General features: G+C 50.3%; 1 protein-coding gene across 5 annotated transcripts in view; it reads left to right on the top strand.

Moving 5' to 3' along the window:
* Ripor2 (RHO family interacting cell polarization regulator 2) overlaps positions 1 to 23,594 on the top strand; it is a 176,685-nt gene extending 153,091 nt beyond the window's left edge. For 3 of the 5 annotated variants that reach the window (XM_027948103.3, XM_027948104.2, XM_027948106.2), the window contains exons 12-22: positions 173 to 305; positions 3,514 to 4,167; positions 7,198 to 7,376; positions 9,403 to 9,571; positions 12,004 to 12,139; positions 13,193 to 13,354; positions 14,529 to 14,687; positions 15,278 to 15,480; positions 16,526 to 16,609; positions 19,872 to 19,962; positions 21,769 to 23,594. In XM_027948103.3, coding sequence (XP_027803904.2) covers positions 173 to 305; positions 3,514 to 4,167; positions 7,198 to 7,376; positions 9,403 to 9,571; positions 12,004 to 12,139; positions 13,193 to 13,354; positions 14,529 to 14,687; positions 15,278 to 15,480; positions 16,526 to 16,609; positions 19,872 to 19,962; positions 21,769 to 21,869 — 2,071 coding nt within the window. In that variant the 3' untranslated portion in view covers positions 21,870 to 23,594. Of the gene's footprint in view, positions 1 to 172; positions 306 to 3,513; positions 4,168 to 5,941; positions 6,051 to 7,197; positions 7,377 to 9,402; positions 9,572 to 12,003; positions 12,140 to 13,192; positions 13,355 to 14,528; positions 14,688 to 15,277; positions 15,481 to 16,525; positions 16,610 to 17,358; positions 19,963 to 21,768 lie in introns of those variants that run through there. The other 2 variants (XM_027948105.3, XM_027948107.3) reach the window with 2 other exon arrangements.
* The last annotated feature ends 244 nt before the right edge of the window (positions 23,595 to 23,838 follow it).

The following is a 23,838-nucleotide window of genomic DNA, read 5'->3' as shown; positions in this document are numbered from 1 at the left end:
TCTAAATTCCATTTTCTGCTCCACTTTCTTTTTTCTTGGCTTATTTTCTGACAAACAGTTTGGCCAAAACCAGCCCAGTGCCCTAGTTTGAGTTGACCTCAAAGAAGCGCTCTCTTGGCCTGCGGTCCTGCGGTCACAAGTGACTAACGGGCGGCTGCCTGTTGTTCTGCAGTCCCTTTGACGTGGAGGACACGACCCCATCCTCGGGTGGTGCGGGGAACAAGGCGGCAGCGCTCCAGAGGAGGATGTCCATGTACAGCCAGGGCACCCCGGAGACGCCCACCTTCAAAGACCACTCCTTCTTTGTAAGTTCCACGTGACTCTGGAGTAGAAGTTGTGTCTGAGTCGTGCTTGTGCCCAGCACTTGAGATGCCCAGCCGCGGGTGTTGGGGTTCTCAGGAATGCCTGCTCACGCGATTCTTAAAGGTCTTCCTAGTCGAGGGCTGGCTGAGGAAGCCACCTCCCCGTCGCCTTTGGTCCGTGAACAGTGGTCCCTGGTCTTTCCTCTCCTTCCCTCCCTGTCCTTACCTACTGCTGGACGATACTGGGTAGACCGTTCCAAATGTTCCCTAGCATTAGTCATTGAGAGAAGTGGATGTAGGTATGGGCCTCGGCCCACCTGCTAGCAAGCTAGGGTAATGCAGTAACCTGATTCTCTCCACTCACCCCCACCCTACGCCCTACTCTGACTTCAGAGGAGCCGGCTGCGTCCCTCTGCAGACAGGCCGTGGTGGCTGTCTGTCTTGAGCGCCTCCAGGGACACTCTCTTTGCCAAGCTGCACCGCAGCCGCTCTCTCAGGGACCTGCCCTCCCTCGGCCTGAGCCCCATGGCTGTGCTAGAGTTCTATGTGAGTGTGGCCTGCCCGGGTGACGTGCCTGACTTCGTGACTTCAGGGCCCATTGCATGATGCTTCTGCATGTCCCTTCTTTTTCTTCTGGCACTGGGGTTGGACCCAGGACCTCGGCTGCAGCTAGCACTCTGGCCCTGAGCCACCCCAGCCTTCCTGCGTGTCTTCTCTCACCTCTCCGTTGCTCTCCAGGCGGGCCGTGCATGCAACTTGTGTGAATTCTCCTTAGATAAGCCCTGTTTTGTGCTGTGATTTTTCTCCACTGTGGCAAAGATATCCATGGTAACCAGATTTTTATTTTTAAAAACACAGCTATCCTTAAAAGCAAAGGAGGTTTTATTTCAGAAAGTATCAGCCTTTCAAAGACTGGCCTTCAAGTCTTTGAAGGACTTAGACTGATTTTACTAGCACCGTGTCTATCTAAAGAGGTTGTGGGTCTTGGTTTATCGTAGCATGTTAGTTCTTCAATGCTGTAGTAGAAGAAACAGGGATACAGCAGGCTGCCTACTTTATACGAGTGACACATGGTGTCATAAGAGAATACGTGTACATACATGGAATATTCTGCTCTTCTCAGACACATAAAGTCATCTTTGAATGTCCAGGCAGAAGAAGTTGAAGTCTTCAGGCTAATAGCAATGTCATCATAGTAATAATTGCATCTTATTCATTGAACCAAAAAGCACAGATGAAAAGGATGAGGGTGAACTCTTGTGGAGTTTCAGGGGAAATTCACAAGACTGTATGGGGAAATGTACACAGAGTCATACATAAGAAGCAATAGAGCTCACTCAGCTGCCCACCTGACTGTCCATGCAATGCTATGCACACTCGACGCCACGGGTTGGAGGGTTTGGGAGGTCTGGAGGGTTTCAGAGCATGTTAAACAGGAGCAAGGTTACGAAAGCTCAATGGCTTCGTGCAGCCTTGTGGATGCACCTGAAGTCCCCCAAACAGCCATCCTCATCCCACCCAGCCCACCTTCCAGGCCCATCTCTTACCCTGCATCCACTGTCCTCCAAACTCACCACGTCCCTCCAGGATCTGGTATCTTTGCATACACTGTCCCTGTCCTCTCCCATCCTCTCCTTCACTGGGTTGAAGGCTGGATGCAGGTCCTCTCTTGGGCAGCGCCTCTCCCCTTGCTGGGACACTTACCTCATGACACACGCCTCAGTTGCATTCTGTCAACCAAGGTAAAATCAACCCAGTCAAGAACAGAAGAATGACGTTTACTTGGGGCTCGTGAGGATTGCGATACTTGGAGACAGAATTCAGGCAGCCTTAGAAATGCTCAGCGTGAACTCCCAGGGCAGGGAGGGGGCATTAACTACACCTCTCCTTCATCAAGAATTGTGAGGGCCAGGACATGGGGCCCGCTGAGGGTCTGAGTGCATGTGCAGGGGCATGTCCAGCAGCAGCAGGGGCACGGACACCTCTGCAAGCATATGTGACCTGTCTTGGGTCCGCTCCTGTTTGGCTTGCTGGAATGTTTTATGAGAATTGTCATTTTATATATAAGTAAAACGGGCACTGGCCTGATGATGACCATTTACAGTCATTCCTGGTGTCTGCAGCAGGTCCCAGCCCCTTGGACGACACAGTGTAGCATGTGCATGTAACTCCACACATCCCCATGCACTGTAAACCCTCTCTGGGTTACTTCTGACCCTAATGGGTTAAGCAAAGGCTTCCATCTTACACTGTACTGTTTAGGGAATAAGACAAGGAAAAAATGTATGTGTTCAATACAGATTTTTTTTTCCAAGTATTTCCAGTGTTCGGTTGTCTCTGCATGTGCAGAACTCATGGACACAAAGGTGATTTAAGAATCCAATCTGGAATGCAGAAAAACCAGCCATGATGAAGGAGTTAGATAACTAGAAAACACAGAGCGGCATTTGGCATTTGGACACTCTACACAGATGCAGCCTAGGGAAGCTGGCTTAGCGAGTGCAGCACCAGCGTGAACAAATCGTCCCTCTGCAGACTTCTACTCCACGCTGCAGAGCCTGTCGGGGACACAGCCTGCATCTGCTTTCCTCTAGACACGCTGGGAGCCTGGGGGGGTGCCTCATGGAAGATAGGTGTTTGTTTCTTAGTCTTTTTCAATCATTTCTAGAGAAGCTATGCAAATGTATGGTTGACCTTGAAGTATTTATGGCATGTTTACTAAATTAATAAAACATTTTCAAGAGTCTGGGGTTTGTGGGTAGAGATTTTCAAAACATAATTTTTGAGAACCAAAGTAGAACAAAGCATCACATCCTTGAAGCAAAGTAGCAAGAATGTTGGGAAGTCCTTTAAGGTAGATGCCAAGTCCTTTAAGGTAGAAAACATTCGTAGTCTTACTCAAAGTATGGCTGCCAAACACTGTGAGATCCCGGGATTGAGAATGCAAGCAACCATCCCACCCCACTCCTAACAGCTTCTTGTGGAAAATGTCAGACCTAAGAATAGGCACCGTGAACTTTCACCTAAATTCAACTAGGCAGTTTCCAGGGGCTTATTTTCTTTTGCCTCCCACACACACACGCCCATCGAGGAATAAAACAACAATGTGAAAGTTCTAGCTCTTTCATGTTGACTCCTTACATCTTGTCTGAAAATAAACCCTGCCTAATGCATCATGTGTATTGAGAATAACGGCTGTCTTTATCCTCAGGCGAATCTGCCCGATGACATCTTTGAAACTGGGAAGACAGCTGAGGAGCAAAGGCCACTCTCCCTCAGCTCCTGTGACCTGCCCAACGGGGACTGTGCCCTCCCCTGCAGCCCTGCAGCCTCTCCCTCCAGCTCGGGCTCAGCGAATCCAGAAATCACCATCACCCCTGCAGAGCTCAGCCACACCGGCCGGCCCTCCCAGGACCAGGGAGGGGATGACGGCAGCTGGGCATCTTCCAGGAACTCCTCGGGAGAAGGCCAGGAACCCAAGTCACCTCTGCAGGAAGGCCCAGCGGAGCCCAGGAAACCCTCCGCAGCCACGGCTTTGGGGGCTGATCGCCTGTTCCTTGAGAATGCAGTCGCCGAGGCCCTTCTGCAAGAGTCGGATGAGGCCTCGGAGCTCAAGCCCGTGGAGCTGGACACTTGTGAAGGGAATGTCACGAAGCAGCTGGTCAAGAGGCTCACCTCGGCCGAGGTTCCGGCAGCCACAGAGCGTCTGCTTTCTGAGGACTCGGCCAGTGGGGAGTCCTTCCTGGATGGCAGCTTGGAGGATGCCCTGAGTGGGCTGTTTCTTGCTCTAGAACCACATAAGGAGGAGTACAAGGAGTTTCAGGATCTGAACCAAGAGGTCATGCATCTGGATGATATTCTAAAAGTAAGTGCCTTTTCAGAGACATTGGGTTAGGTTTGCAGAGAGCTGTCCTAAACCAACTATCTGTTAAGATAGCACATCTTTCTTCTTCCCCTCCCCCTCCGCCTCTTCCTTCTCCTCCTTCTTCTAAGTCCTATCCAGTAGCAGGATCAAGAGGTGATCATCATGTAAATGGCAGTGATTATTGATGCCACTTAGGCATATCTATTTTTATTTCCCTGACAACAGATCAACTTCACTAAACTGATTAGGAGCTCACTTAAAAACTCATAAGAATGTCCAAACCGGTCTAGTCCCAGAGCTAATCATTCTAATCCTAAAAGTGAAATGCTGGCATGGTGACCAGCACAGCATCACAGATGTTACTGGACAGGGTCCCTCTCAGGAAGTAGAGGAGCCCTCCCCTAGTGGGAGTCCCAGCTGGTCAGCCCCAGCATGAGAGCCACGGCACGCTGTCCTCCAGCGGTGCTCTCTGATAGAAGAAACCTCCCATCTGCAAGTTGGGACCCCAGATCAGCACTTAGTCAGCCATCACACTCTGGAAGCCAGGGAAGGCCAGAGTTCACCAGAGATATTTTTCTCCATCCATGGTGATCCGCTAAGAGTAATGGGACGGATTCCTCTTGGGTGGGAGGTCTGAGAACAAGATCCTCATCTCTGCTACATCAGAATGGATCCGTCTTCCCCTGGCATGTGGATTAACATTTTTTAAAATGCCACACATGAAGACAGAGCTTGAATTTGTGCCCTGAATCGCACTGCCACTGCTTGTATTATTTGCTTTCCGACTCTGATTCTTATGATCATATAGAAGGGAACTTGGATCCTTTTTCTTGAAAGAGCAACTCCATGGGGACCTGTTGTATTGAACAGGCTTAAAAGTAAGGCTGCAGACTGAGAATCAGCCACAAGAGGCGGCCACAGCCTCTGTGTGGCAGTTTTCAGATGTGGCCTTGCCACTGGCATCTGGATCTCCATTTCCACGGCTTTCTTGACTCTCTCGAGTCCCACTGACCCAGCCCTGGAGAGGACTTGTGCCCTCCTAGATGATTAGTTAGCCTCTGACTCTGCAGGTCCTCAAATGCTGGTGACAGGTTAGCTCCATTGTGGACATAGCTCTGAGAAACAGGGAGGGGCATTGGAATCTGCTTTCAGTACTCATAGCTCAAAGCACCATCTGAGGCCTTGGGCATGGAGGCTGCTGATCTGATCCTGCACTGAGCATCTTTTCTGCACAGTTGACCGGCTCTGCCTTGTGAGCCAAAGAGCTAAGACACAGGGCTGGCTGTAGCTCAGTGGAAGAGCACTTGCCTAGTGTTTAGGAGGTCGTGGGCTCAATGCCCAGCCCACAGAAAGAAAAGACCTCAGACATGAATTGACCCCACCTAAGCAAATGCCTTTAGCAAGCCTGTGGGGGTCGCAGCTCCTTTCCAGGAGTCCAGGACGCTGCTCAGTCCATCCAGAAGCAGTACGCACGGCATCCATTAGTCTTACGAAAGGCTGGAGCTCATGGATTCCTTTCCATTTGTTCCAAAACTTGCTAGTGAAATCCTCAACCACCCCTTTCTTCTTTATAGATGATACCCAAACCTATCCATCCTCTACAAGATCAGGTTGTACAGATAGCAAGCTTAGGAAAAAAGAGCCCAGACGCGGGTTGAGTCTCCCCTTGAGATTGAAGGTGTCCAGAGGGTTTGGGGCAAGTGGCTTTGCATCCAGCCAGAGTTAAAGCATCAGCTGGACAAAGCTCTCTCTCTCCCCCCTCCCACATTCCTAGGGTGCTAAAACATCTTGAGGATCAGAAACTAAACGAAGCTGCCTCTTGGACGGAGATCCCTGAGGGCCAGTGGAGCAACTATGATTTAAAGCAGCGACAGAAGTTCCCCCTGTGCTCTTGGGCCATCCTAAGTGCCCGAGACAGAGCCCTGCAAGGCCCCTCCTGCCTTGTGCTGGGAACTCATCGAGCAGTGCCAGCTAGCAGCGTGGAGGACACGTAGCGCATCTCCCTGCCAGGACTTGACCCCTTCCGTCCACCCCAGCGTCCTCTTGAGCCTTTGGTGTCCATCTCCCCTCTCTGCGCCTGTCACCCTGGCGTCATCTTCGGGTCATGTTTCTGCGCATGTCCTGCCACACAGCCTCAGGCCCCACATCCCAGGGCCTGGCCAGGGAGGCTGTGGGGCTCGTTCCTTTCAAGGCAAAGCTCAGGGAAGTGAGGCTGCTTCCTGTCACGCCCATATCACTCATTCAGCCCCCGGTGCTCAAGAAGCCACACGCTGTGCCTGTGACCTCAGCTGTAGGCCTTCTCCATAGAGAGTGTGGGCTCCCTGAATCAGAGTGGCTTTGTGTTCTGGGACTTGCCTCCAGGACTACCTGGAGAGCCAGGTGCTTTAGATAGTCAGCTCTGGTCTCAGGACTTTGAAGACATGGTCACTTGAAATTAGAGATTGGAATCAGCATTGACTTGGTGTCCCTTAAATTTCATCTGCTGGGTTTTGATTTGTTGTTTTTTTGGAGGCTGGGTCTCACTGTGTTGCCCCAGGCTGGTCTTGAGCCAGTGAGCTCACGTGATCCTCCCACCTCAGCCTCCCCAGCAGCTGGAACTATAAGCATGTGACCCTGCAGGGGGCTGGCTGGCTGTGTGTTATTTGGGGATGAGCACGAGGTAGAGGGGAATATAGCCTTTCTGTTTCCCAAAAATTTCTGGTTGACATTTCTAAAAATGTTTATTATAACAATTCCAAACAGAAGTGGATGTGCACATTCCCACATCCACACTGGTCCTCAATGGTCAGCTCATGGCCAGTCTTGTTTTATCCGTTCCTCTACCTGTGTGTCTCTCTCTGGATCATTTTGGAACAAACCCCAGCTGTTGTGCCATTTTTACCTGTGGTTGTACTTCTTTTTGGAATATGAAGATTTTAAATGCCAATAAAAAATAAAAGCTTGATAAAGGAGAGCTGAAGTGTGGCCTCTGGCAGGTGCCAGCTCCTCCCTGCAGGTGTGCTCATGTCCCCGGTGCCTTCTGCCTTGCAGTGCAAGCCCTCGGTGAGCCGCAGCCGATCCTCCAGCCTCAGCCTCACGGTGGAAAGCGCTTTAGAAAGCTTTGACTTCCTCAACACCTCTGATTTTGATGAGGAGGAGGACGGGGAGGAGGCACGCCGTGGCGGCGGTGCTGACTCGGTGTTCTCAGACACCGAGCCCGAGAGGAGCAGGTGAGTGGGACAAGGCACCGTGTGCACCCGCGGGGGGGCCGGTGCACAGCTCCCACGCGGCCCTGCTGGCGGCACTTGGCTCCTTTTGCCAGTCAAGCACAGCTTCACCTCCTCCGGGTTGCTGAAGGGACGACAGATCTCTTTCCCTCCCAGAAGTGAGGGGATGGCTGGATGAGTCCCGTGTGCGTGTGCGTCCTGCGTATGCATGTGGTCTGCAGCCTGCCGTGCAGTTCTCGCCAGCCCGCTGGGTACACTGCTTGAGAACTGCGGACCGGTCCCACCTGGAGCCCTCTTCCTTCCCGGCCCTTGGCTTTGCTGGGCTTTGCTCTGCCTGCCCCTTCACCCAGCGAGTCTTCAGATGGCTAAGCTCCTCCAGGTCCTATCACAACCAATAACTGCCATTGTCCACAGCGGGGTGGAAAACGGGACCTCTGGGTGGGGGAGCCTGAAGGTGAAAGGTCCCCTTCTCTGCCTGGTCCTGGAGCAGCTGAGCCAGGTTCTCAGAGCCAGGTCCTGGGGGCATCTTGAGATTTCAGACCAAGGCAGACAAGCACCATGGGCATACCTGCCCCTCAGTCACCGAGAAAGACACACAAACACTCCCCCCAGGAAGGGGTGCATTGTGCCTTTGGGACACTGTGACATAAATACATCTTCAAAGCTCTCTGTTCAGCCTTTACAGCTCTCTCTGTGGGAGGTGTTATTGTTTTGGGGTTCTGTTGTTCCTAGAAGGTTTCTTTTCCTAAGATAAAAACAACAACAAAGAAAAATACAACCTGAGAACCAGAATTTATTCCTTGAGCAAACTGGGCATAAAATGAAAGCAAATTTAATGAGTAAATGTAATATTTAAGTTCTGCTTCTGCATATTGTCTAGCTTGACTGAATTGGCGTCATACTTCCTCACTAAACTTTTCTGTAACTCGTTAGCTATGTGACACATCACAGCCAGGCATCCGTCTAAACTGTTTTTCTTCTTGCTAAAGGAAGCATTTAATAACAAAAACACTATTTCTTTTGTACAGTTTACAGAACATTAATGTTAAATGTATCTAACTCAATCAGTCTTACTGTACATTATCAGAATTATTAGAAAAGAACTCTGTGTGTGTGTGCACATGTGTGTGTGTGTGTGCGCGCACATGTGTGTGTGTGCACATGTGTGTGTGTGTGTGTGTGTGTGTGTGTGTGAACCATGTGTCAACCACCTGGACACAGCTGAGCATCTTCCCCTGGAGGCAAATGTGATTCAGAGCAGAGCCCTCCAAGCTGCTAAGCCTGGGTGAGGGTCTCTGCATGGTGGGCACTGAGAAAGGAGCAGGAGGCGAGAAGCAGAAGCTGCCTGTTGGTGACCAGGACACTCTCCAGGCTCCCTGTTCCGTTCTCCCAACACAGATTCACTTTCAGAATAAAATGGGATGACATCAGTGCCATCATGATAAGACCTCAGGCAGGGGGACGTGGGGCTTGCACAGAGCAGGAGGCAGGACTCGGCTGTGCTCTGGGCACTTCGACACCTTCTAGCTTCTGTCCCCAGTAGAGCGTCTCCTCTTTCCTCCTGGCCACCCTCCTTTTGCCTTGTCTTCAAGAAGCAATTGATCTGGGGCCAGGAAAAGGCCGTGACAGGTTATTTCTTAATGCCATTACTCTTGGGAAACCACCGATACAGAGGACAACTTAATCCCAGAAAATCTGGCAAATCGCCCTGCCAACAGAGCAGGAAAGTGGGGCAAACACACAGTGAGGGCCCGACTCAAAAGACCTCGGGAGACACCTGGCACGTGCGTGGCTCACTGCTGGAGACGCGCCGGAGACCCTAGGGCAATGCATTTTCTTGGTCCTCTGATGCTGGGCCGGTCAGCAGCAGGCTGAGTGCTTGCTTCTGAAAGGCCCCTCTGCTTTTCAAAGGAGGCGAGGGAAGGCGGACTCAGTGGGCGCGTGGGGCCTGGCGCCAGCCGGCCGACGTGGCTCGTGGTCTGTACACAAAGGAAACGGCTCACGTCTCACCCACCCCCTGCTTCACCAGTTACAGGTCGGTTCACCCAGAAGCCAGGGGGCATCTTAGTGAGGCACTGACCGAAGACACAGGCGTGGGGACCAGCGTGGCAGGCAGCCCCCTCCCGCTGACCACCGGGAACGAGAGCCTGGACATCGCCATCGTGCGGCACCTGCAGTACTGCACCCAGCTCGTCCAGGTGGGAAGCCAGGCTGCTGAGGTGGCAGGAAAGCAGGCCTCCGGCTTTGGTTTTGCAGGGAAGTGAGAATTTGGGAATAAGAGAACAGCCCTGCTCTGGTATAAACGACCTCAAAAACTCTGATGGCGTGCCCTGCCTTCCTCACCCCGGGTCTCCCATCTCAGAACCCAGATCCCCGGGCCTTAAAAGGTAGCAGGTAGAATACGACATGTTCCCTCTTCTAAATCCCTTGGCAGTAGATGAGGGGACCTTGATTAAGGGACAAGGTCTGTGCATGCAGAGGGAGTGGGAAAGCCAGCATTAGTGAACATGTGTGGACATCAGCGTCACATGCATGTCCCGCCCCACCCCCACCCCTGCAAGAGCCGAGAGCCCAGGCTGAAGACTGCACCTGCCCTACCCCAGGTCTGGAGCTGGCATCGCCTGCGAGCAGTGGGCAGCCACGTTCCTCAGGTCCTCTCATCACCACTGAGCCTCATTCTGGCGCAGCGTAGAGCTGCTTTTTCTTCTCATTTCAAACTCTGCCCCTCAAGGTTGGCAGCAGAGGAGCCGAGGTTTTGAAATGCTTTCCAGGAGACTTTCGGCTGCCCCAACAGACCTTTGCCCCAAGGCCTCTACGTAAACGCTTCCTCCTCGCCTGGTGCTTCTCTCTCCCGTCTTGTTCTTCTCTCAGCTTGCTGGATGTATGTGGAACAGGGTAGGACAGGGGCGGGGGGCGCGGCCACCCAGGAGGGTGCTGGCAGGAGAGGAGCTGAGGTCTTGAGAGCAGGAGCTGGCTCGTGCAGAGTCAGGGGCAGAGTCAGGGAGCCCGGGTCCTGGGGCAGCATGGCCTCCTTAGTGCCTCGGCTGGGATGAGACGGAGACGATCGTGTTTTCCACACCTGTGAGGAGCTTTCCATGGCCACAGGCAGCTTGTGTGCTCTGGGAAGCTGGCTGGCACTTACAGCTCGGCCAGCATCCTATTTGATCTCTGCTGTTAGGTGTCGAGGTTACAAACCACAGTACCAAAAACCGTCCTGGCACAAAGCGTGATATTCTTCTGTGATCAAAACGGACAAGCGTTTTCATTAACTTATGGCTATTCACTATTTACCAACCCTTTGAATGGGATGGTTTTCATATCTCTTTGTCCTTGCTGATGCTGACACCATGCAGAGCAAACCACCTGTTTACCTCTTAGAGGTAAAATAGTTACTTTCAGAGACATAAGAATTCTCTTCCATGACAGGGGAGGTTTTCTCCCAAAGACTGATCAACCCAAGTCTTCTGTGGGAAAGAGCCATGCTAGAAAAAGAAAGAGGGGGCATAAATACGCAGACTGAAGGAGGGGCGAATGCAAACCTGACTCACTTGCACTCACTCCTGAATTGGTGGGTTCACTTGTTTGGTATATGATCATAGAGAGATAAAAATGGGCCTTCCCAAAGAAACACACTCACAATAAATGTTTTTTTTTTTTTTAATAAATATGCTTCTATTTTACTCAGTTAACAAGAAAGACTTTAGCACATGCTTGCTAGACTTTGGTTTGAAGTGCTATTTGTCTAGAGTGGGACTGCTCTAGAGGGCTCAGCCTGGGAGCACATCCCTGTGTCCTGCCTTCCTCTGTGCCTAGCAGGTGGCCAGGGAGGTCCTGAGAGGCACAGAAGGGAAAGGGATGTCAACACCAAGTGACTTGTGTCTCCTTTCTTATGCCTCCTTGTGCTTGTGAGGGCACATGAATAAAAACACCACTTGTAGGACACTGGGCAGATTACTTAAGTAAAATGGGGTCATCAATAGGACTGCCACATTGGGTGCCCACACGGGGTGGAGGCTGGTGCCAGGCCCACAGGGAGCACTCACTAAGCGTGGTGAGAGAGCTCAGATTGCAATTACAGTTATTAGACAATCTTGAAAACAAAAAAACAAAAGCACACTATGAAAATCGACTGCATTTTTCCAAACAGATCTTTTTCTGCTCACACACCAAGACACCACCTAAGTGAGCTGAGTTTCTACGAGGAGGAGATTTATGAGGCAGAGAAGGGAAAGCAGCTGCACGGTAGCTGGTAGCTCTACTGCGGATAAAGTGAGCCAGGCATCTGGGGCACACCTGTCATCCCAGAGACGCAGGTCTCAAGTCCAAATCCTGCCCCAGCAACTTAGCAAGACCCTGTCTCAAAATAAAAAATAAAAGGGCTGGGGCTGGGGCTCAGTCATAAATCGCCCCTGGGCTAAATCCTAATCACCCCCAAGAAAGTTTAAAGTAGCACACCCAGGTGTGACTTGGACAGCTGTTGTGCCTGGCAGGGAGAGGGGACATCACCAGGATGGACCAACAGCCCTGCGTGAGTGCCTCCAGCATCCACAGCACATTTGGGAAGGAGGCGCTGGGAGCAGGAGCTCTCTACGTTACTTAACTGAAACAGCCGTGTTGTTTGTTTTATCAGCAAGTTGTCTTCTCCAGCAAAACCCCCTTTGTGGCAAGAAACCTCTTAGAGAAGCTTTCGAGACAGACCCAAGTGATGGGGAGACTCGCGGCCGTCAGTGACGAGGAGGCGGGGAGCCTGAGCTCTGTCGTGCAAGGTGAGCCTCTGTCCCCAGGGGCACTGCACTGTGCCCTGCCTCTCCCCGCTGCTGGCAGGGGCGTGGGCACCCCTGCCCACCCACTGCCCACTGCTCCCGGCCGTGTCAGGAAGACAGGGAAGCGTCTGGGCTGCGGGCTCCCGTCAGCCCCCACACACTGGCGTCTTCTGCAGGGCCTCCCTCAGGAGTGGGCCCGAGTGTGAACAGAAGCAGCATCACCCCAGGCACGTCCAGGAGGGTGCCTTCAGACAGATGACCAGGACTCTGGCCATGCAGCTGGCCACGTCCCCCATAGCGCTGTCCAGGGGCAGAGGTGGACGGAGGTGGGCCGAGGCCTGCAGGACAGGCCCCGGCTCTGAGTCTCGGCAGCTCAACTTGAGTGCGGAGGCGCCTCGCGCTCCTGTGGTCTGGCCCTGGGAAGAGTTTCTACTTTCACCTCAGAAGGCGGCAACAGGGTCTTCTGGAACCTCCGTCAGGCCTGGGCCTCCGCAGGGTTCTCCTGTTGTGTCTGCCTCAAGTGTAGCTCCTGGGAGCAGGGCGCTGGCGGGCCCTGAGGGGCATGAGCAGGGACAGATATTCAGGCTGCAAGCAACTGTCCCCTCCTCTCCATCCCACTGTCTCAGCCACTCAGCAGTACAGCGGTGACACACTCAGCTGCCCTCTGCTGTCCACTCTCCTGTCTGAGGCCACCAGGCAGGGTGAACTCCCCTGGCCACCATGGCCGCATCCCATGCCTTTCAGGAAACCCGGGGAGTGAGGGTCCTGATCCTGTAAGCTAGGGGACATGAGATGCCCGGGTGTCCCCAGGGGAGAGCCACTGTGCCTTCTGTCACTGAGGCCAACAGCCGTGTTTTTCTGTTGTCCTCGCTCCCGGGCAGGAAGCTTCCTCCTCCTGTCCTTGTCCACCTGCCAGCTGCAGAGGACTCCTGTCCCAACGGCAAACCCCTCAACAAAAGAGAGCCCTGACAGCGCCCCGCCCGCCCCACCCAGGGGCCCGTCTTCGTTGTCTTCATTTAACGTGTGTCCTGGGATGGGGCCGCTCTTCTCTTCCAGCCCTCCCAGAGTTTCACAAAAAGCTGTCTCTGCTGTCCTTCTGGACCAAGTGCTGCGGCCCGGCCGGGGTGTACCACAGCTCTGCCGACAGGGTGATCAAGCAGCTGGAGGCCAGCTTTGCCAGGACTGTCAACAAGGAGTACCCAGGACTCGCAGACCCAGGTAGGACAGCGGGAGGTGGTAGGGCAGCGGAGGTGGTAAGGCAGTGGGAGGTGGTAAGGCAGCGGGAGGTGGTCTGCCCCTCGGTGTGAGAGTGGGCGTGGAAGGACCCCTGCAGCTGCCCTACAGCCTGGGCCTGAAGAAGGGTGCACACCGGCCACAGGGCAAACTCATCCACTCACGCAGGGTTAAGGAAGAAAGATGGTGAACAGGTTTTAACAGTAGGGTGTCTGTGGGAACTGTCCCAGGACACCCTGCCAGCCCAATCGCAGGTGCCCACTGACTGCTCTGGTACCACTGTCGTGGTGTCTGTCTATCACCCACGAACACCCTCGTGTACTCTGGGTTCCTTATAGCACCTAAGACAACGTGGCTGCCGTGTGAAGAGTTGCCATGTGCTGTATCGCTTAGGGAACGATGGCGAGATTAAAATGTCTGTATATGTCCACTACAACTTTTTTTCTGGATATTTTTGATTCACATCTGAAGATGTAGAACCCATGGACACTTTTTTCATTAAGGTGTCACATGGTACAACCACTTTGGGGAAACACTAGCAGTTTCTACTAAAACTTGATATGCTCCTCTGCCACCATCTAGAAGCTGTACTCTTGAACATTCCAAGAGAAACGAGGGCTTATGTTCAGGAGGAAGGCCCTGGGGAGGAAAGTTCATAGCCGCTCTATTCACAGGAGCTGAAAGTTGGGAACAACCCAAGTGCCCATGACAGGAGATTGGATGAATCATAATGTAACCATATCACAGGGCATTACCTAGTGCTTTTTAAAGAATATATTGCTGCTACAAGCAACAACTTGAGTGAACCTCACAGATGCTTTGTTGAGTGGAAGAAACCAGTTACTCCAAGTACATGCCACGTAACACCAGTTACAGGAAGTTCAAGCACTTGTGTAGACAGGAGGCAGGTGACTAGTTCCCGTGGTGGGAGGGGTGGGTCTCTGTGGACTGGGAAGAGGCACTGAGTGCTGAGCCGCCCAGGTCTCCCGTGCCTGGCGGTCACGGAGGTGTGTGAGAATGCAGGTCACCTGGCCGTGTGCCGAGACGGTGCGCGGTGTATCAGGGATGCTTCACTTCGCTCATGGACACGTTACCATCAGAGAATGAATGAAAGACAGCAAGCTGCCCCCACTGCTCTGTGTCTCTCCCTTTCAAATAGTGTTTCGAACCCTGGTCTCTCAAATCCTGGACCGGACGGAGCCTCTGCTGTCCGCCAGCCTCTCCTCGGAAGTCGTCACGGTTTTCCAGTACTGCAGTTACTTCACCAGCCACGGCGTGAGCGACCTGGAGAGCCACCTGTGCCAGCTGGCCAGGCAAGGTGAGGCGGCTCTCCTGTGCCACTGCAGTGGAGGCTCCTGTGGGCACCAACTTAGGGATCAGGGTGTGCTCTCTCAGAGCCTGGCCAGTCGGCCCACATGGGACTCAGAACCCCTTTTTATGGTATTATCCCCATATTCCAATCAACAAAGTGAGTTTCTCCACCGTCCTGCTTCCTCAGCGAGGACTGGGGTTCACCTAGGACAGGGTTTGCCAGGTGGTCTGAGTGAAAGACAGGGCAGCTGGGTTTGCTATCCTATTCCAGAAAGACTGCACACAAGGTTTCCTTGCATTTCCTTCACTGTCGATTTTTACATTTGACTATTTAATTCATCTACACATTATTTTTGCTTCCGTTATAAGGAAGAGCTCCAAGGTCACTTTTCTCCCCTACGACTGGCCCCCCACTTCACTACAGTTACTTGATCCATCGGGGCTTTTCTCAGTAATTGGAAACGCCTCCTTTGCAGAGTGACCACATGTGTTCAGTCTGTTGAGTTCTACTTCCACTAAAGACGCACAGGAGACCTGTGTATTTCTAGCTAACAGGTCACTGCACTGTCACAGCCCACCTTCTTTCCTGCCTTCCAGTCTCCATGGTGCACACCCTGCAGTCCCTGAGAGATGAGAAGCTGCTGCAGGCCGTGGGCAACCTTGCTCCCAGCAGCCTCCTGGCCCAGCAAGAGGTGCTCCGGACTCTGGCTCTGCTCTTAACCAGGGACGACAGTGACGTCAGCAAGGCTGTGACGCTCTACTTGGCAGCAGCCTCCAAGAACGAGCATTTCAGGGAAAAGGTAGGAGGCCAGATCACGGCCACTGACTTAGAGTGCTTCTTGCCACTTGAATTAATATTAAGTACTACAGGTTAATAAACCACTTAGGAAGAAATTAGCTTAGTAAATTTAAGAAAATTTATTTTTGCATGAAGGTTTTTGGGGTGGTGGGGAGTGCTGGGGCTGGAACCCAGGGCCTCACACGTGCCAGGCAAACTCTACCATGAGCCACACCCCCAGCCCTTTAAAGAATCTAACGTGCAACCCCCAGATGCCCCGTATCCAACTGAGGGGCCACCTGTCACTGGAGTTTACCGCCTTCTTTGGTCCTCCCACCATGCCCGAACACCCTTTTCTCCCTAGCTTCCCATCAGAAATCTAGCCAACCCTTCTGGTCCAGTTCACACATCTTCTTTGTGAAACCTACCCTAGCGCCTACAGGACGTCCCTTCCCCCTTCCCCATCTGGCTGGCTTGGCCTCTTCTGCTCCCTGCTGGAACCTGACTCTTCTCTTCCCCACAGTTCCTTCAAACCCTTGGGGTTTCTAGATCTGAGGCCCCATAACTGCCAGAATCAGAGAGGTTAGAAAACAGGAAAGAATTAGTCCTGGTGTTCTGTGGCACAGTGGGTGACTATGGTCTATGACAATCGAGTCCTCAATTTCCCAGTACACAGAGATGACAAATGTTCAAGGAGATGGAAACGTAAGTTAATCTGATTGGACCATTACACGTTGTACACACATATCGAGTTGATGGACTCTATGCCATAAATCCATACGAATATGTGTCAATTAAAAATTTAAATATAATAATATATTTTTAAAAATAGAGTCACTGGTGGAGTTTGCTAATGAACCAGCTCATTTTTTTTTTAAACTGGTGAATAAAGAGAAAGAATCGCTCTTTAAAAAAAAAAAAAAAACACCTAACTTTGTATCATTCAACTTCATGTTCCTAAGTCCATGACCTGGTAGAATATAGAGGATCAATTTATTGACTAAAGAGATCTTTTAATCAACACGAATTTCAGTGGGATGCCTCACAGTGTCCCTCTTCTCCCCCAGGCCTTGCTCTATTACTGTGAAGCACTGACCAAGACCAACCTGCAGCTGCAGAAGGCAGCCTGCCTGGCCCTGCGGAGCCTGCAGGTAAGGCCAGCAGCCCCCCGCACCCCCCGCACCCCCGGCACCCCCCCACACCCCCCACACCCGCAGCTGGGGCTCTCACCTCCTTGCAGCTGCTTGGTAGTTTCGGGTTGTTCTTTCCCCCTCGTATGTGACTCTGTTAAAGGGAACAAGTAGCAGAAAATAATCATGTTCTGCTGTGACCTGTAAGAATCAGTTTGCCTTTGGGTCGATATTAGGAAAGTATTTTATCCCACAGAGACATGATATGGTGATTTCACCGATATTTAATGTGCAGTACAAATAGCAAGGAATAATGATATTTGCAAAGAAGTCTCAAAAGTCAATGTGCCACTGAATTCCCACCCAGATCCTTTCCCATGGAACTCTTTTTATTAAGCAGTTAATCAATCTTAATTGTGTCAGGGGAAGGAAGTTAGTGGAGAGGGAGAGAGCTAAACTGTTAATGAACAATGAAAGGGCCAGAATCCCCAGCATGAGAGAGTTTACCTTTCAGTGGGCTGGATTCAATGTTTGACCCACCTTTATCACAAAAATAAGACTAATGGGGCTTGAGAAAAGAACGAGAAGGCCACACCTTAGACTCTACTAAAATCTTGGATGGGCACCGGGGCAGGGGGCAGGGACCGGCAGGCCTGATGGGACGTGAAGAAAGGGATTAACTCCTCAAAAGAAAAGTTAATGACCTGTGAAGAAAAACAACTGTGGGAAAGTTTGCCTTCCTTGTTACTTGGTCAAAAAATGACTTTCAGGTGGCCAAAACAAAGCCCGCCGGGACTGCAGTTTATTTGGGCAGCCTCCTGCCACACTGCGACACACAGAGCTGGATGTCTGTGATTCAGACTTCACATCAGTAAAGACCAGGACCCCGAGGTCCAGCCGGGGTCATGGACGTACACGTCTCCAAGGTCACAGCAGAGGCCACTGTTCTAGCTCCAGCAGAACCCACGCCAGGGAGCACCAGATTTCTCCTTTTCCCTTTTCTCCTAGAAGATAGGGTCTTTTCTGCCAGATGAAATGCCTTTCTGCAGCCCCCCAGCTCCTGAGGGGGCTCCGTGCAGCACGCTGTGCAAGACGGTGCAGATCTGTCATCACACAGACCTGGGATCCCTGGCCAGCTTGCTGGGAGTCTTGTTTTTATAAATTAATGGAAACAAACAGAAATTTCTCATTTTTCTGTTCTTTAATCAGCCTGCAAACAACCTACGGGGATCACGGTCCTCAAAAAAGTGGCCCCCATTCAGGTGTCCCATCTGTCACCATGGGCTACAGGAACCCAGGGGCCCCCGGCTGCTCCCTCTGGCTTGCCCCAGCCTGGCGCCCTGCACCAGCTCCACTACTTCATAAGCCCAGCCTCCTCCAGGAAAGGCAAACATGACTTGCAGTCCATGCCCAGCTCCTCCAGGGACTCAGCCGGCGTGTTGTCTTCCAGGAGGTCACCCCAGGGCTTCCATCGCCATCTCTGCACTGATGACCCCCAGTACTTCCCTCCAGGTCCCTCCTGACTCTTACCCAGCTTGCTGTTAGATAGCTCTAGCAGGAAGTCACTCAAACTGCACCCACCCCACCACCGAAGGTCTCAGTGCCTTGGTGGGCCCTCTACCAGGCTCCTGGGAGCCATGCCGAAAGCCCAGGAGTCAACGTGACCCTGCCCCGCCTCCTCTCCCATCCATTCATCTGCCATCCTGTGGACCTCAGCTCCACCCTGTGCACTCTGCTCTATCCCTGCTGCAGTCACCCATCTGCACTAGTCACCTACAGGGGAGCCACCCTGCCTGCTGCGGCCTGAGCTTGCGTCAAGGCCCCCTTGCCATGACATTAGAAACATTGCAACAAAACACAGATCTGCTCAAAGCTCTGTAGGGGCTTCTGCAATCTTAGCTCTCAGACTTAGACCCAGATTAAGCCATGAATTTACGATTCAACCAGAAGCCCCTAACGTGGCTCAGAAGATTCTCCTTGAAGAGATACAGGCCTTCTCTGAACACCTCCATGGCCGCCCCTGGACTTGGGCCTGCCACAGTCTATTAGCCTTGCCTGGAGTCAGTTCCTTCTCCACAGCCCAGCCACTCCCCAGCCCCAGGCACACATACCCACCCACCCCCACACTTGGCTACCTAGTCTCAGAGGCCACCTCCCCCAAGAGGTTGGCCCTCCTCAGCCTGAAGTGCTCTGCCCCAGCACCCTCATCAGCCTGTCGCTCACAAGTACTCGTGTGACAGTCTGTCTCTCCACTCAACTGCAGACTCTTTGGACCAGTTCCATGTCTAGTTCATTGTAGAATCTCCCATGCTTTGTGACCTGTCTTTGTGACATGTGAGGGTTAGGGTTCGATTCTCAGAACTGAATATAAATTAATAAAATAAAGGCCCATTGACAACTAAAAAATATTTTTAAAATAGTTATAAATTATTTTTACCATAAAAACACTCTGACAATCTAAAAATCAAGAGTACTCAGTAACTGCTTACAGAATAAGTAGAAGCTGGGTACAGTGGCACATGCCTATAATCCCAGTGGCTTGGGACACTGAGACAGGAAGATCATGAGTTCAAAGCCAGCCTCAGCACCTGCAAGATGCTAAGCAACTCAGTGAGACCCTATCTCTAAATGAATACAAAATAGGGCTGGGGATGCGGGCAAGTGGTCAAGTACCCCTGAGTTCAATCCCTGGTACCAAAAAAAAAAAAAAAAAAATAGAAGACATCCCATCATGGACTTTAATTTTCCTTCTTTATTTCAGTGCATAAACTGAATAAGAAATAATTTTTTAAGTTTTTTCTTAATTGACAAAAAATAATTGTGCATGTTTATTGGGCACAATGGGCTGTTTCAATTATATATGCACAGGAATTCTTAGTGTCATTTGGAATCAATGGAATACAGCAGAAAGAACTAGGAGAAACGGGTTCTATTCTGGAAAAGCAGGAGACTCGTGTTCCACTCTAGACCTGGAGTGCTCTGGGCAGTAAGAAGTTCAGCTGGTCACCAGATTTTCCACAAGTACACGTCCTAGGCTCCCTTCTAGGGAATTCCAGTGTAGTGGTCTGGAGTAGCACCTAGGAATTGTACTCATGTGACAGTCTGTCCCTGAGGGTCCCTGAGGAGTCTGGCCCTGTCACTTGAGCTGCGCACACAGCAGCTGAGAGAGATCACTAAGTTTGGGGACCCCAAAGGAAGTTTTTTAAGTTTCCCGCTAGTGATAAAATGATGTGTCATGGAGCCCCCAATTAAATGCCAGAACACTAAACTATTTCCCCCATAGGCAACTGAAAGCATTAAAATGCTGGTGACCTTGTGTCAGTCTGACACGGAAGAAATCAGAAATGTGGCCTCAGAAACCCTCTTGTCTCTTGGTGAGTTATTGTTTGTCTTTGTTTTGTTTTACATAATTGCTGGCTTCTGATTTTCTCAAAGGAAGCTAAAAAGAAGAGTTTCATTCGCCCTATTTTAGCAATTTCCCCCACCTGCTGTCTACTGAGACCCATGGAGTATGGGAAAATCAGTATGCACCCCCACACCCAGGCAACCCCTCGCTTTCTCAGGATGCAGAGTGAAGATCATTCTCAGGAGCCAGGCTGTCTTGGTCTGTCAGTCCGCGTCCTGTTTGGGATGAAGAACACAAATGCCAGACCATAAAGCAGAGGCTATAGAAATCCAGGTTGGGTTGCAGTGCAGGGTCAGGGTGGGCAACCACCAAAAGGCAATGATTGACCAAGATACCAGAGGTGCCTCCTACATACCGCGGCCTGGTGCTGGCCCCAGGTCCACCTCAGTTGCGCTCTGGCCCTGACACCAAAGAAAAGAGCTGATGTCTTTATTCTGGATCACCCAGAGAGCCCTGTTCCTTTCCCTTTACTCCACGAGGTTCCTGTTGACCATGTTTCCTAGTTTTATTCTTTTGGGTGGCCCTGAGATGGGGAGAAAGCCTTTCTTAATGCTGCATAAAAATGTATGAATCAGGGGCTGGGGTGATGGCTCAGTGGCAGAAGGTTTGCCTAACACATGTGAGGCACTGGGCTTGATTCTCGGTACTGAATATAAATTAATAAAATAAAGGCCCATTGACAACTAAAAAATATTTTTAAAATAGTTATAAACAATTTTACCATAAAAACACTCTAAAAATCTAAAAGCTATACTCTGAAATTCTCCAAACATAATCCAGTCCCTAAAACCAACTGGAAAAAAAAGAAAAAAGTTGCCCTAGTTTGACTATAGCATGTTAATCATGGGAAGGAGAATCTCGTGTCATTCATAACCACCGTGAAAACCCCATTCACTATTAGGCCTCTTTCTTACAGTTACAGGGTTAAAAAAAAAAAAAACTCCATTTCGCTATTGGATATATCATTTATTGCTCAGAAAGCTTAGCCAGCATGTTTGTTTAAAGAATAAAATAGTTGCTGGGTGCGGAGGTGCACACCTGTAGTCCTAGCGGCTCAGGAGGCTGAGGCAGGAGGATGGCAAGTTCAAAGCCAGCCTCAGCAAAAACGAGGCACTAAGCAATCCAGTGAGATCCTGTCTCTAAATAAAATACAAAATAGGGATGTGGATGTGGCTTAGTGGTCAAGTGCTCTGGTACCAAACAAAAAACAAGAATAAAATAGTTATTCCTAATGGCTGTTTTAGGTAGAGAAAGTATTTAACGCTCTAAAATGTACCTAGGGGGTTATTAGTTTATCCCTTCTGTTCTGAAATAACCGTGAAGGTAAAAAGTAAAAGGTGGAAGTGTAAACTGGCCAGCCATGCTGCTCTCTCTCCACCGTGAGCTAAGCGAGGGTCCCTGAGGCCTGTCACCTGAGCTGCACACACACAGCAGCATCTCCAAGAATGACCATCTCTCCTGGTTCCTTCCACTCTTCATGTGCCGCCCACACCAGCCCTGGGCCCTGGCCACCCCAGGTCAGGTCTCAACACTGGCTGTACACCCCCAGGGAAGCCTAACGCACACGGGCCAGGGTCCACCCCAAAGAGTTGCTTCCTTTGGTCCAACATGTGTTTTGCATGGGGGTTTCCAAAAACCTGAGTTTGATCCTCAGCATTGGGGGCGGGGGGGAGCAAGGCAAAACCCCTAACAATCCATCCCTAAACGGTGATATTGATTTTCTTTGAATGACGAGTTAAGTCTCAGTGGTGTTCATGTTCACCGTCCCACCCAGGAGAAGACGGGCGGCTGGCCTACGAACAGCTGGACAAATTTCCGCGAGACGGTGTGAAAGTTGGAGGTCGTCATGGAGCTGAGGTGGCCACGGCCTTTTAGCCACGGGTAACGCTGCCTGGCCACGGTCCCGACTTCTGGCCCCTTCCACCCGGTGTCCAGGACTCGAAGACCTCCTACAATGTGAGGGGAGTCTCAGTCTGGTTTCACAGCCCCTCTGCTTTCCCTTGGCCACAAAAACAGGGCTGTGCAGAACTCTGATCGCGTCGTCGACCGTGACTGGCAATATCAGGAAGAGTCCGTCTTGTCTTAATAAGTGGGGATTTTAAAACAGCCATCTTTGTACCTTTTTGGAATTTCAATAAGCTTGAAATTGTCATGCGATATTTCTATAAATACCATCTGCTTTGCAGTTTTTCTCTGTGGTGTTCTCAGGGTTGAGTGGTCCTTTAGCTACCTAATTTTGCTTTAAATACAAGCACACAAAAAAAGAATTTCTTCAAACAATGCTTGCCTGAAGAATGTGGCAAAATGACCCATTGTAAGAGTCTAATTTTTATATTTTACTTTTTTAAGCTCTGTGTTTCTTTTGTCCATCCTAAAAATTCCCAAATCGTGTTCTCATTATAATTAAAAGATAACTAAATCACTAAGAACTACCTTAGTAAGATTATACCCATATGCTCAAAACCCAAAAACTCATTAAGCCTTTTTTATTTGTTTTTTGTTTTTTGGATTTTTTTTTTTTAGTGGGACTGAACCCAGGGCCATTTGGGGTTCATCCCAGAGCTACATCCCCAGCCATTTAATTTTTTTTTATATTGAGACGGGTCTCATTGAGTTGCCCGGGCTGGCCTCAAACTTGTGATCCTCCTGCCTCAGCCTCCTAAATTGCTGGGACTACAGGCATACACCACCATGCCAAACAGATTTTTTTTCCTAACAAGAGCCATTTTTTAAAAATAATACTCTTACCATATAGGTATTTTGCTGCTGAGACAAATCAAAACCAAAAGTCATGGACTCGAAAAGCTGTGATGCTCTTTCAAGGTGGAAGAATGTGGAATCCTTAATGGGTTAGGACCATAGGGACACTAAAAGTCATTCCTGCTTCTGTAAAAATCACGTGAAATTAGGAAGAAGGACTCCCTGAAGGATCGCCAGTGCCCCTAGAAAAGCCAAGCAGCTGCAGTAGCATCAGGCTTCAGGAGCAGGGCAGCAGGCCCCCCGGGGAGTCAGGGCCTGTTCCTGAATGACTTTCCTCCCTGTGAAGCGGGACAAGGAGGGGTAGCCAAGGTATCAGAACAATATTGTGAGTGCGATTTAAACTGTGGATGTCAGCAGTATTCTGGACATGCTTGTATGAAATCTCACTTGGATGTCATTTTAAGTATTTACATGTTAGCAAGACTTTTAAAAAGAATTTATTTCCTTTTAAAGTGAAACTTGTTTGCCAGGCTTCGGGCAAAATCGTTCTTTTAACTGTGAAGTTATAATGTACATATTTGTATATTTATAAATATTATGTATGCATATGTCCTCCATTTTAAAGGCTCATTGTACAGTCTGTAGTTAGTATGCATAGTCTATAGTCCACGTTAAATGGTTGAAATGGTTCTTTCTATAGGAAGTCAAGTCTCACATGTTACAGGGTTTCTTTGTTTTGGGTTTTTACATTTTTATTTTTTTGGATATTGCATGAGTAATCAATTCCACATCTTTTGTATCCACTTCTGCATTTTATTTTTGGTTAGGGGGTGCTTTTAGTTTGGTGGCATTTGTATTCATCACCCAATCATGTAAGTTAAAATAAAAGTTATTTTGTAATTACTAGTCTCCGGTCAGTACAGAGTCTGAGATGCTTTCTCACATGCCCTTCCTCAGCTGTATCCACAACACACTGCACCTCATTCTCAACCCTCTTCTTATGTTGCTTTTCTTCACCTATATAAATAGGGAAAGTAACTTGATAAGAATTCTGAGTTGTCCTAAATTGAGTTTTGGCGAATGGAAGGAGGGGAGAGAGGAGAAGACCCTTTTAAATCAGAACTTCAAGCTCAGTCAAGTGCTC

This window comes from Marmota flaviventris, chromosome 6, assembly GCF_047511675.1.
Source record: "Marmota flaviventris isolate mMarFla1 chromosome 6, mMarFla1.hap1, whole genome shotgun sequence".
Classification (NCBI taxonomy): Eukaryota; Metazoa; Chordata; class Mammalia; order Rodentia; family Sciuridae; genus Marmota; species Marmota flaviventris.
This window is presented reverse-complemented; position numbering and strand designations above follow the sequence as displayed.